Source organism: Cyprinus carpio, chromosome A17, assembly GCF_018340385.1.
Source record: "Cyprinus carpio isolate SPL01 chromosome A17, ASM1834038v1, whole genome shotgun sequence".
Lineage (NCBI taxonomy): Eukaryota > Metazoa > Chordata > Actinopteri > Cypriniformes > Cyprinidae > Cyprinus > Cyprinus carpio.
The window spans coordinates 20,513,669-20,528,402 of record NC_056588.1 but is presented as its reverse complement, the minus strand read 5'-3'; the positions used below and the strand labels follow the sequence as shown (position 1 = coordinate 20,528,402).

At 37.7% G+C, this 14,734-nt stretch overlaps 1 protein-coding gene across 1 annotated transcript; it reads right to left on the bottom strand.

The window, feature by feature from the left end:
* Positions 1-5,520: 5,520 nt before the first annotated feature.
* Positions 5,521-11,497, bottom strand: LOC109107270 (N-alpha-acetyltransferase 30-like). The gene is made up of 4 exons (XM_042774384.1): positions 10,479-11,497; positions 8,865-8,988; positions 8,543-8,598; positions 5,521-6,090 (listed from the first exon to the last, which is right to left on the bottom strand). Exons 1-4 carry the CDS (start codon positions 11,277-11,279, stop codon positions 5,953-5,955), a joined length of 1,119 nt encoding a protein of 372 aa, XP_042630318.1. The 5' UTR covers positions 11,280-11,497; the 3' UTR covers positions 5,521-5,952.
* Positions 11,498-14,734: the final 3,237 nt, after the last annotated feature.

Here is a 14,734-nt window from a genome sequence, read left to right as displayed (position 1 = left end):
TAGATCTGATTACAGTGTTTCTTGGAGTGGAAAAGTATGCTGGGGGGTGCATCCGTGTTACCTTCAACTCTGGGATCCATCATCAGGGTACAGGGGACCAGGAGTAGATCCCTTCTCCACAACCCTGGAAATCCCAGTGCCGTCGACACTGAGAGAGAGCTTTACTTGCACGTTCTTAACCAACCTTTCCAGTCAATTTTAATTGTATAAATGCATCACTGAAACCATATCTCAGTCTCTCAATCTTTAAACCAAAGGTAGGACACTTTCTATTGAGGCTTCAAGAAGTGTCATGACAAGATTTTAGCAACTACTTAAAAATGGCACTTGGAATTACATTTACACACTGAGGCTATTTTTAGGGGGATCACTCAAGCGTTCTTGACCTTCGCAGGGACACATGAAAGGTCTCCTGCTGGCACAGACGATGCTCAGTCGCCAAGCAACCAAGAAGTGGCAAGCTCAGCAGAGGTGCTTTAGGGAAAGTCGAGGGGAACAGAAGAGGGTATACACCACTTATCGTGAGTCCTTCAGTTCAATCATTTTACCAATTTTTGAATTGCCCAAATGGTCCTTTCCATTTTGGTTAAGTACTTAACCTCACTGATGTCTTGTCTTATGTGACAGTGGAAGGAGATGTGATGGAAGGAAGACAGAGGGTTCGGCTTGTGTCCAGGCCAATGCAACAAAACATCTTCTGGGATGAGTCTGAAGGACGGCTTCTGGATGTAAGGGAGCTGCTGCAGCCAAGTCCACAGTTGACAGACCAAAACATGGGAGACACAATGAGTGACAAACCACTAATTGAAAATGGAATTCCGCCAGAGGTAAAAGACCAGAAATGTAGAGGTCTGGGGAAGGAATGTTGTCACAAGAACTCTCCAAGGAGTAGAACAGATCTGGACAGTGGTTTGACAGAAACTGTGCAAAGGCCTTGCAATGCAAACGTGAAGTTACCTTGGCATACTGAAAACGAGCATGGACATTACTCTGGTTTATCCAGGAAAATCTATCTACAGGAAGAATGGGAAATTAAAAAGAGGCCTTTGTTACAGGCAGACTCTGAAAAGCACAGTTAGTCTGAGAGGATGCGAGCACAAGTGTACATTAAATAATTTTTCAATCTAATTTGTACTGCATCTGTGGTATGTTGTCAATTACACAGAAACCATTAACTCATCCTTCAGTTCATAAATGAGAGGGAGATGTGATTACAGTAGTTATCTAGTACAACTACAACTTCGTAACAAACAAGCAGGCCATACCTGTTTATAATTCCTGTGGAGTCTGCAGAATTCAGGTGCAAGTCAACAGTACTTTACAGATAAACTTTGATCCTTCCATTTCTTGCCAGGTGTAAACTGGAGCAATTTAATCTGGAATAGTTCTTCCACAATAGTGAAAGCGTAATGTTAACTACCTGGGCTGCTGAAGAAAAAGGTTGCAACATCAATCCCGATTTTACAAATTTGCTTGTCCTGTGGTGATGCTAAAGCCTATTTGTGCATCTCGGGCTGCAGGGAAACACCCTGGATCATGCAGTCCATCGAAGGTCTAACAAACACTCACACATGAGCGGCAATTTCACCTGCAATTCACCTGTCCCGCATGTCTTTAGATTGTGGAGAAATCTGAAGCACTCGACACAGAATGTCCTCCTGACTCAAACTACAATCTACTCAAAGACAATACTACAATCCCAAAAACCAGAATCCCTTATGTCACCAGATCATAATCCCCCTGCAACCAAATGACAAACCCCCTGCAAACCCATTTCCTCCCATTATTTTGTCCAATATAAAAAGGTGTTCCAATAACATGCAATGTTTATGATAATTTTCTATTCTGCGGGAATCTGTCTTTTTTAACTAGGCATAAATAAATAAATAAATAAATAAATAAATAAAATAAAATAGAAGAACTAAGCATCACTTGCTCACCAATGGATCCTCAGCCTAAAGTCAAATTTTCATTTTTGGGTGAACTATCAAAGTGTGAAATGAAGTGACGTGCAGCCAAGTATAGTGTACCATACTCACAATTTGTGCTCTGCATTTAACCCGTCCAAGAGTACACACACAGACACACTCAGAGCAGTGGGCAGCTATTTTTGCTGCAGAGCCCAGGAAACAGTTGGGGGTTCAGTGACTTGCTCAAGGGTCTCACCTCAGTCATGCACTCCCCCCACCTACAATCCCTGCTGGTACAGAGACTCGAACCCATGACCTTTGGGTTACAAGTCCAAATCTCTAACCATTAGGCAACGAACTGCCCAGTTTTAACCCACCATCCTAAAAATAGGGAGATTTGCACTTTTTCAATAAAACCATGAGGAAAAACAAAGAATGAAGTGACCTTTTATACATAAACTTAAAAATGGTATAAACCTCACACATGATGTGACTGTAAAAAACAGGATTGGATGTAGTCTGAGGAATATATAAAAAAAAAATTGTGTCATGTAAATTGGTCTTGTGCAATTATCATGTTAAAATAAACACTGTGGTGGTTTCGAGTACAGCTGCCTCCTCTTGACAACAAAAATGAATTTTAACAGATTTAAATTAGTGTACTTATTCAAATTAAAACCCATGGATAATCAAGTACTACTGATGAGGTAAATAAATAAAACTACATCTGAGCACAGCTAATGTCAAACTTTGTCACTTTTGCTGCAATTACTTTTTTTTTTATACTGGAGTAAGCAAGGTTTAAAAGTCAAATTTCTAATTTCTGCACTACTAGCAGCATCAAAACTAATTTTAAAAATGACGTTGCAAACAAGTTCCTGACAATTCCCTGGCTACCATTATGTAGCCAAATATGTAGCTCTGCCTTAAAAAAAAATACCACTATGTTTGGCTTGGTTGCAACTAGTAGCACATATTTACATACTTAACCTTTAATCAATAAAATAAACCACATAATTAAAATTTTATGAAAAGCAATACATTCAAAATGAAAAGTTATAAAAGTCCCCAGGTCTCCTTTCAGAAAGAACAAGCTACTACATTTGCTTAAAAATCAAATAATTTATTTATAATTTTTAAACCAGGTCTGTTGTCCACTTGAAAACAAATAAACTTTTGCAAGACATTTTGCCAGGGGTGAAAGTGGGAGAAAGAAGGGTGGAGAAAATTTTAATCAACATGCAAACGGTCGCTCTTTCCCCAACAAAATGTATCCATGTTTGTAGAGCATTGTCTCGCTTGTCCAAATCATTAGCTGAAAGTACACTAACTACAACATAAACTCCACCGTTTACAGGGATGAGAATTAACCACAAAGTGCAGAATCAAAATTAGTCCCATCAATGAATAATTCCCCAAAACAGAAGCCAGTCAGATTAGTGTCCACATAATCTAAATATGTGATCTTATCCAGCTAGAACCTGCCAGCTGTTCGGTCTAAAGCTGTTAAATGGCCATAACATTTGATGGGACAGCTTACAAAAATAATCCACAAAAGTCAGATATTGGCAGTGCAAAACAACATCATTGTGCCAACCACAATTTTAAAATCAATAAGTATTCATCGATACAAAAATATGGGCAGCATATAATGATGAGAGATCGACAGCCAGAAATGCATTATTGTCTGTCAAGGTTGGCAGCTTGTGAAAGGTTTTGAATTTTATTAACAGGACACTTAACCAAAAAAGAAAACTGTCATCATTTACTCACCCTAATGTTGTTCCAAACCTACATGACTTTCTTCCTTCAGCAGAACATAAAATAATATATTTTGAAGAACGTTTCAACTGCTTTTGTCCATCAAATAAAAGTAAGTGGGTTCCATTGTTGTTTTGAACCTGGGCGACTCTTGACTGCATGGACAAAAAAAAAACTGATTTATCAAAATATCTTCTATTGTGTTCTACAGAACACAAACACGCATTAATTATGGAATAATATGATGGTGAGTAAATGATGTGAATCTAAACTATCTCTTGATTTCAGACTTAATTTACATCTGTAATTGAAAAGACTGACTTAGATGGCCTGTTTAGATGAAAATTACTCAAAGGCTCTCAAATTTCCATCTTTAACAGCTACTGTCCACAAATCAAAAGGAATAAAGTCCTTACAAAGACAAGGTGGCTGTTAATAACCACTGGGACCTTGAAAGGAGCCTCTGACAAGTGAAAGTAGAATTGAACAGAAACCAAACACCTGAGCCTTGCTGACAGACAGCACACGGTCTGATGCGTCAAAGGGTATTGATGGGGCCGTTACATTTCTGGGAAATGTACTACAATTTGGGCTTTAAAAAATTGCAACTAAACAGAACCCCCCCAAAAAAAAGATGCATTAATTCCTCGTCCCATAAATCCATCAGCAAAATCAGTCTATTTAAGCGCGAATTTATAAAGCAACCCATCAATCTTCTCAAGAACTGAGAGCAGCATCTCTATGGGGAACTTTTCCAATGACAATCAAAAACTACAAATCAAACTTCCATATGTACATTTAGCAAATCAAAAAAACTTGTTTCCCACTCCAAACTTGAAAAAACGAAAAGGTTTTCTTCCAAAAACAACTCATGAGCCAGCAGCAAAGCAAAATGGGGGTCTATTGGCAATGACATAGAAACACTTACATACAACATGAGTGATGGTACAACCTGCCACAGCACACTACTGTTAAACACAAACCCATAAAAATGCTAACCTCCAGGAACTTCCTCCGTTAAATTTTAAAACACCTCAAAATGATCATCTTGCATATAAATCAGTCTGTTTCATGACTTTAAAGCAACTATTTGCATGAGTCCATTGGAGCAACTGAGCTGGTGAGATCTGTATTCTGCCCCCCTACTGGTCCACTAACGCAGTGGCGGACAAGGAAATTATACCCCATCTAATCAGTGCAAAAAATTAGAAATGCGTCCGTTTGAGGTTCATTTGTCTAGGTCAGCATATCTGAATATCCAAACATTGTATAAGACATGGAAAGGGGAGAATCTATGATGATGACTCTGGTAAAAAGTCCTCAAATAACAGGGAATACTCTCCTTTTATGCCCATTTAGATTATTCATTTCAATTTAGTAGTACAAAACACTCATGAAGAAACCATCGAGACATCTTGTATGGTGAGATGACGATATTTGTGTTAGAATCACAAGTCACATAAACCAATATGGCATAACGTGAGCTAATAAGACCAACTTAAAAGAGCAGAGGTGCCATCTGTACTGCTTCACAGCATTCAGGTTAAAGCGTTTCTGAATCTGCGTATGTTAGTTTATCAAAGATCAAACTTCTAAAGCCGACAAAGCTCTGCTCAGTGTTTTCCAAAAAAACAAAATTACAAACGCATAAAACAAACCACAGACCCCAGTATGGAAAAAAAAAAACTAACAAAAACAAAACAACGCGAAGCAGCAGGCTACAACACAATTGCAACCTGCAATGCTCCCGTGCACTCTCTTTTTAAGAAAAGAAGAAAAAGAAAGTAAAACAAAAATTGATTTGAGTAGTTGGTTTAAACATTTCCATCCTTCGATTTGTGATTGTTCGTAAAAAAAAAAAAACACCAACAGAGGTGTGGCGCATTGTTTACTTTCGGCATGATACATTTCACGGATGCCGTCAACATGTTCGGCCCAGCTCATCTCCGCTGGCCAACACAAATACACAGAGGTCTTAAGTCAGGCTATTGACACCTGAGCACAGAAGCTCCCGCGTTTCCTTTTCCGTGTCAGTGTCATATTAGTACCCAACTTTTTTTTTTTTTTTTTTCGCAACAACCTCTCTTTCTTTCGCACAAAAGTTCTTAAAACACTATTATGATTGGTTGAATTTTCCCTCAGAGTTTGCCCTTTATGGCTCAGCAGAGGTCGAGTGTCTTTCTATTGATGGGAAGTCAGGTGATCTGAGCCAGACGACTGCGGCGGAGGAAGAGGAGGCCAAAGGGATGGAGAAAAGAGTTGAGGGACCCCGTAGTTTGATTTAGCGAAGCCAGAGTTTGAGCCGAAGTGCATCCACTCCATTTAAATAATATCTAAACAGCCGCTTGTCCCTGACAAAAGCCAAGTTCTCATAGAGTTTCAGGGCCGATTTGTTGGTGATTTCCGTCTCTAGCACCACCTAAGGATGAGAACAAAGCATGTATACAAAATGGGCATAGTACAGGTTTTGGAATGCACTTACAAATAAAGCATAGATGAGGGAAGACAGAAGTTGTGGCATATTTGGAATGGCACTACTACATACTCTTAGTTGGAACATAGTGTTTGAATTTTATGTAGACTATTTCTTAAAGGGGTCATATGATGGCGATTTCAAAGTTTTCTTTTCTCTTTGAAGTGTTACAAGCTGTTCGTAAAATAGATAAGATCCCTAAAGTTGCAAAGATTAAAGTCTCAAACCCAAAGAGATATTCTTTATAAAAGTTAAGACTTATCCACGCCCTCCTAAAACGGCTCGTTTAAAACACGCCCCCCCACATACCTACGTCACAATGTGGAAAGATTTGCCCAAATGTTCACGCAAAGAAAGAAGGCGTAACTTTGATTCTTGCTGTTGCTGCCGCCGCCATGTCATGGAGAGGTTGTGTGTTTTGTTGTGAAAGTGAAAATACTTTGTTTGGTCTTCCAAAAGAAGGAAACAACTAGAAATCAGTGGTTAAAGTTGTATTTACAACACTGTTCCAGAACAGTTCAACCCAAATATTCAGATGTGAGCAGCACATTTTATGGAGGACTGTTTCCTGAGAGTGAAGACTACAATGCCCGCACTTCTGACTCACAGTCTGTAAGTATGTTTACATATTTAAAGGATTAAAGGAGTTTTGAGTAGTGTAGAGTAGCGCTTGTTGTTTGTCGTTTCTCCGATCACAAATGCAGACATGGTTTTGTGTTTACGCTGCGCAATGCAACGCAACACGTAAAAAGACAGTATAAGTCATTATAATCAGTAATTATGTATGTAGTCCCGACTGGATGCAACAAATGCTACGTTAATGATGGGTTTTATTGTTATTGTCTTGTCGCGCCGGTGTTCAGACCGGACACACCAGGGTTGCCAGGTTTCTCAACAAAAACCAGGCCAATCTCTACTGAAAACTAGCACAATCGCATTTAGAGGGGGATCCCCCGTAAAAAAAATCGCTTTCCAGGAGTAAAATAAATGTTTTTTTGGTGGGGTTCCCCTGGTAAAATTCACATTTCAGGCCTAAATATCATGTTATTGTGGTCGCTTCAACCAGCGGACATGAAAAACAACCCGCGGCAACAGTGTTAAAGTAGCTCAATTTCGCGGAAAAAAATGCAGACTTGGCAACACTGCGAGACAAGGTATCACAGTGTTGAGGGCCGTAACATTTCCGTCACACACTTGAGGCATTCGGCCAATCACAACGCATTGGATAGTTGGTCAATCAGTGCACACCTCACTTTTCAGACCCGATGAGCTTTGTAAAAAACTAAATGTTTCAGCATTTAGGCGGGGCATAGTGGAGAAACAATATGTGTACAGTATGTGGAAAAATAATGTGTTTTTTTAACCTTAAACCCTAAAAAACATAAACACATTTCATTACACCAAATAATGTTCTTTACAGCAGCATCATATGACCCCTTTAATGTTTTTAAAAGAAGTCTCTTATGCTCACTAGAACTATTTGGTTAGTAAAAAAACAGTAATATTGTGAAATCTTACCATTTAAAATAAAATGTCATTTATCACAGTGATGCAACAGTGATGCATCCTGTGACGCAAAGCTGAATTTTCAGCATCATTACTCCAGTCTTCAGTGTCACATGATCCTTCAGAAATCATTCTAATATACTGATTTGCTGCTCAAGAAACATTTCTTTTTATTATCAATGTTGAAAATGGTTGTGCTGCTTAATACTGTATTTTGGTGGAAACGTGATACATTTTTTTTTCCAAGTTTTTTGATGAATAGTTGAAAATAGTAATTATTTTAAATACATTTTTAATAAGGTAAAAGTCCTTACTGTAACTTTTGATTCATTTCATACATCCTTGCTGAATAAAAGTAAATTTAAGCACTTATGAATGGTAGAGTACATGTACATATACTACATTTGCAGTGTACAACCTGACTGCTTAGTCTGGGATGATGTATCTCACAAAGTAATATAACCAATCTTCCACTAAACAAAAAACAAACAAAACAATAATAATTTTTAAAATGCTCATTCTAAATGCATCACAATCATATTTAACAATATAATGATGAATTGCATTTATTTCTAAGATAAGTGAAAAACCATCCAGTGTTGGTTCACAGGACAACAACGTAGCATAAGGCAGTTTAAAACATTTACAAATATTTAATTTACTATTTTAAAATTAAATCAATAACTTCAAATGTGATGTAACAGTTATTTTAATATTAGTAATACTATTAACAATAACTTGAGGAATGATTCAGAAGAAAAGCATTTTCAGTCTCGCCTGGGAGAATCCATGCTTCTAAGTCTACCTCGACTGTGTAGCGTGAAGTTTGTAGTAGTGCTCCATTCCGAAAAACAACCCATAGCGTGAAATCTTCACAAGATTAATGTCTTACCTCATCACAATCCCCCTCCACCATAGCATAGATGGCCTTTTTAACAAGGTTGGTGCCTAATAAAAAATAAGTACAACCTTTAATCATTCATAACACATATTACAAAAACCTGTTGAACATGGTAAATAACACAACACTGAATGGAGAAAAGAAAAACACATGGAATGATTGGGTTCCTTCAACACAAACCCTTGATTCATAGCAGTTCAAAGGCACTAAAATGTATCCATGAGCTGACACTGAAGCAGATGTGTGTCCTATAAAAAGATCTGTTTCTGTTGCCATTCTGAGATGAGGGCTACAATGCTAGCACGGCTCTTACCGATGCCTTTCCTGCGAAATTTGGAGTCCACAGCAAGCATGGCGATGTATCCGCGACGGAACATCTTCTTATGCATGTCTAGCTTACACACAATGGCACCAACACAGTCCTTCTCAACCATTGCCTGTGACACATCACAGAAACAGAGTCTTCAAGACACTGCAATTACTCTTGTGGCCTTTGAACTACGAGCAAAATAATGACAAATATCTCTATTATTAGGCTCAGTTTGTGCTAATAACCCCACCCCTGACCTGGCAGCATTAATAAAGATAAAAAATACACTCTGACACCTCTGAATGTACCATAGTTCTGCCATAGTCACCATAGTTTAACTGTGGTATTTCTTTTAACTGCGGACATAGTAACCACAGGTAAAAACCATGATGTGGCATGCTCCTCATTACAATGGTTAGATTCATATAACTACAGTTTCTATGAAAGAAACTATGGTTTTTTATTATATAAAAAAAAAAAAAATGATGAACCTACCATAGCATTTGTCCAAAATGCATGGTATTAACATGGTACACTTTGTTACAAAAAAAAAAAAAAACAATAACAAACCAGGAGTACCATGACACTTCTTGGTCCCCTCATTGATTTAATATGACACATCATTCTTGAAAAAGATACATTACAATAATATATAGTCATGTTACTACATGTGTGTCCTTTGACACGAACTAAATTATTACTTTAAACAATATGACATTTGGAGGGAAAAAATGGACAATCATTTAAAAATACATACCAAATACAATAAACAAACAGTATGTTTTTTTTTTTTTGGGGGGGGGGGGGGGGTTTGACATACAATGCTACAAAATGTATATTTTGTTTATACTTTACACTGGGGACACGTACTATATCAATACTATGTTAATTACAGTCACGGAAACATGGTCATGCCAATGTTTTGGACACATAGCAGGGTGATAATATGTTATTCTTTGTTATACATTGGAATAGCATTTACAATCGAGACATACAAAAATGTTAGTCAGTCAGTAAAATTTTATATAGCACTATACCATGATATTATCATATTAGAGATGATGCTGGATGCTCTAATATTGATGATACTATCTAATGATTATTTATGAGAGACAAAAAGGTAAAAATAGTAATATACTACTAATAATAGAAGACAGATAGTAGTGTTACTACAGTAAAACCATGGTAAAATTTCAGATGTGTTTAATGTGTTTAAATATGACGAGGAGTAAAGGGCAGGCCATCACTTCAATCAATATGACATTGGGGGAAAAAAAATAAACAAACGTGTAAAAAATAAAACAATAAATAGTATAATGTTTTGGACATGGTTATATAATGGTCTTTTTTTTAAGACATACCATGGTAAAAAATATTTATTTATTTATTTATGTGGAAACTAACTATAGTAACGTGTTTACAATCATGGTAATACCGTACTATTCTCTGATGCACATTGGAATATCATTTGAAATCCTAGATAAACTAAAATGCTAATTAATTAGTAATATTTTATACATGCACGCTAAACATTTTGTTATATCAGAGATGATACTGAGGGCTTTGATACTGATCTCTTCAACACCATCAAGAATAACTGAATGACAGCATACATACCAGAAAGCAGAGCTGAGGCCAGTTGTGAATAAAGTACCTATAGGTGTAAATGGAGTAGGGCTCAGATAAGTCTTTAGTGATGAGTCGGATGATATCAGGCATCTGGAGCTCAGACTCGTATCTCACGTATCGGATGGACTCGTCGTGCTCCTCCAGCGCGAGTCTCGACATCCCCGCCACCGGAGCGCTGTCAGCCGCCGCGTGTTCTACTCGAGCGCGCTGCGGCCCTGGGCCTGACTCAGCCCCGTCCATCAGCGCTGCCGCTGCCGCTCGAGCCCGATCCCCCGAACCAGTCCTGCTACTTACATCGTTCTCCAGTCGACACGAGCTGCTCTCCGTTATCGCCATACTGTCAGTGCAGTTTATCCCGTTGTTCGGCGGCGACTGGCTCTGCGATTTATCACTAACGCTACATCGTTTATTTCTCGTGAAGTTGTTGTTTTCCGTGTGATCGCCCTGTGTTTCACCGATCCCGTCCAGGTGGTGATCGGAAGCGGCGTTTTGATTGTCGGACGGCCGGTGTTGTTGGACGTGGTTCTGGAGGTGAGAGTGGTTGCACTGGACCCCGTTCAGCTGGGCTGTGTGGAACTGGGCGGCTGATGCGTTCGGATGCACGTTGTTCTGGTTGGATTTGACGATCGCCTTATAGTCGCTGGCGTGCTGGTGTCCCGCGCCGGGGCTGATGATGATGTCCCGTCCCTCATCGTCGTGGCCCAGTAAGATGCACCCGTCCACGGGCAGTGGTGAGATCTCGCTCGGGGATGAAGGCAGTGCGTTAGGCCCAGGCTGCACTTCAGCCATTCCACTGCATACAGTTACTATGACAGAAAAACGGGGTCAGAATCAGCCTCTCACAGCGAACGACGACAAGGACAGACGCCCGTCCGGCTGCCGGTACCTGATAAATGTACGAATAACGTAAGGTTCGTGGACTATCTCGTGTCTGTTCCTGCCATTACTCAATTCACTCCACACTGGCCTAGTATCTGCCGTAACGCAGAGCGGATGATTTACGACACTATGTCGGCGCGTTTCAGTAAAGGATGCTGGGAAACTGAGTTTCTAATACATTGACAGTGACAGGCATTGGTTATACTTCCTGACTTCTCATTCAAATGTAATGTGCACTATTTATTGATGTATTTATTTGCATGAATAAATTATTAACACATTTAAAATACACTCGTATCACGTGAACAGCTACACTAAACCTATCAGTCTTTCTAGAAAAAAAAAAAAACTTTTATTCGAGCAGGTCAACCCCCAAAGCAGTGATATTTTTAGTATTATCTATATACTATTATAGTAGTCCTATTTATTAATATTCTTAAATAACTAGCTATTTGTTATATTCTCAATTTTCTTTTTATTTTAAGTTTTAGTCATTTTAATGTGCTTCTATTGTGTGCTTCGTGTGTGTTATTTTATTATTGTTTTTTTTTTTCTATTTATCTTTTCCTATTTATCTTTGGTTTTTTTGTAATTTTTGGTAGCCTATTCATTGAGATGGAAGATTTTTTATTTATTTCTGTTTGTTGCCAAGACAACATTTCTAATTTCTTAAAATGTTATTTTATTTTAGATTTATGCTACATCAATTTACGAAAACGATTTTACATAGTTTTTAGTTAACAATGGCACTCCGTTGAAACTCATGGGCGCTGCATGTTGAAAACACCACGACCAAGCTATAGCAATTTAGTAACTTGTGTTTTAAATCAGCGGCTTCACAATTTTGAGGTATGGATATGTTGTATTATATTGAATGTTTTTATTATGTGTTGTAATACAAAACGCTGAATTTTCTTCAAGGCATGGAGCTACAAACAAAGTCTAAAACGCCATTTAAAAAAAGAAACCGCTATAAAATTCCAGGAAAGCGCCATTTTTGTTAATATACATACATACATCAAGGATGTCCTAAAAGCATTCCCCAAGATGAGGGGGGGGGGGGGGGGGGGCCACTAGATGGACCTATACATCCAATTATGTGCGACTTCGCCCCAGGGGCACATCGTGGGTGTTCATTGATGCAGAGTAATTTGAGTGTGCGCTCCTTAAAATCAGATATGCTAAAGGAGAATTGTCTTGGTGAAGAATAAGTACTCTCTTATAATTCTACAGTATGCTGAAATAATGTTGTCTGTTCAGTAGACCAATTCAGTAGATAAAGGCACCAAAATAAACTTTGAGAATGTTTTATTAAATTGAAACCATTTTCTTTTGATTACCTTAAAAAAAACAGTTTAATGGGAAATTTCATATGTATAATTCAGAATTATTTTTTTATATTTTGTTTTCAGATATATTTTAATAAGTCACTTTTTACTAAATTTTTAGAAGCCTAATGATGTTATATGTATTCACTATTATCAGCTATTAGATTTTTTTCTATTTGTCTATGTGGTTTTTTTATTTATGGATTTATATTTGAATTTCTGTTTTAGTTATTTTTAGAACATCAAGTTTAAACTAAATGAAAATGAGTAAATGTGTGAAATGGGAAAAAACATATCTGAAACGTTTACAGTTTTTTATTTTATTTATTTATTTGCAGTTACCTTTTTTATATCTCTTTTGTATGCGTCTTAGTTTTTTAGTTAACTGTAATAATTCCGACATGACAAATAAAATCACACAGTTCTCAATACCTCTTACTATTTGTGTTACCCAACATAAAAGAGTCATTTAATTTATTAAAAATTAACATATAGCTATTTATTCAACAATGTTGGAAGACATTTTTTTTTTATATAATATAACAGCCCCTAATATCCAATAGGACTTGAGAAAAAAAAATTATATTATGATGGGTAATTATTGTAGACATTCCAATAGGAATCTTGAACACATTCCTTTAGAATGAATATAACTGTATGATGGGCTATGACCCAACTGAATCCAGGAGCCTGTTGGGATACTAAAGAAGAAGAGTAGAAATCCTCTGAGAAGCCTCTTTGAATACAGACAGACGCATAAAGCGAATGAAGAGGACCTTACTTCAGCCATAAAGGGACGTTGATCACGCTCGGTGATCGTCAAGAGAGGAAATCCTTGTGAGAATGCCCAGCCCTTGCCTTTGTCCTCTTACAGAGACACAGCAAGGCAATCAGTTTAGACGTGGCAGACAATCCCCCTCTCGAATCTCTCAGCGCTAATGGTTTGCTTCTAGGAGAACTCTTATGTTTGCTCCAGCTGAACCATCATCATCGTGCTGTCTTCTCCAGGGAATTTATCAGCCATAATTGACAGCCAAATGCAACTCAGCTGCTATTTATAGCTATGCAGAAACTGGTGCTTTCTGTCCAGAACCACGTACAATGTTATCTAAGGTGAAGCACAATTTATGCACCTGTATTCTAGTTTTTATAACATTTAGTCAAAACAGAAATATCGACGTATAACATGGGCTGCATAACTTGATTTATATTTAACAAATTAAAGACCAGAAGTAAAGGGTCCTTTAGCTGCAAGTTGGATGGCTGGTATTTTTAAGTCTTGAATTAAGTGGGGGTTTTTTGGGCAGGAGAGAGGCCGAGACAAGCTTAAGTGGGTACCTCTATGGGCACTTTGGAAAACTAATTAAGAACCTTCTTTGGATACCAGTCTGGTATGTTTGCTCCTCAAACAATCTCGCGCATCCTCTCTCCCTTTTCTCTCCCATCAAAATACACTCTTTCAACTCATCAAACAACCCCACAGGGCCAAACCCCCCAGTCCTCTTGTAAGTGAGCTCAAGGGGTCCTCTATATAAACCCAGCTGAAACAGACTAACAGGGAGGAAAACCAAAACCTGAAATCACCAGTAAACACTTGGGGCCCCTGTCTGAAGCAAAATAAAAGAACTGTTCATTGAATTTAATTCTTCATGTACTTCTTACTAGTGAAGATGAAAGAGCATTTAACTAAAAATGGTGCAAAAAAAAAAAAAATCTTTATATTTGAAAAGCACTTAGTTAATTATAAATATATTATTCTACACTGAAAAAATAATACGATTAATATAATAAATGTTGATGAGGTTCTCCGACCAGTCGTTCATTATATATCAGGCCATTTTCAGCTAAATAAAGGAGTCATATTCACACAAAAGACACATTCTGTGAGTATTTTATATTTTGACAGATTAGAAAAGCCATACTGTATATGAAAGTCACACTGTAAATGTAAGTTAACACTGACAGCAACATTTGCAGAGGCAACATTTCCATACAGAATATCATTTAGTGCTTGATAAATATTTACAAATGATTTAT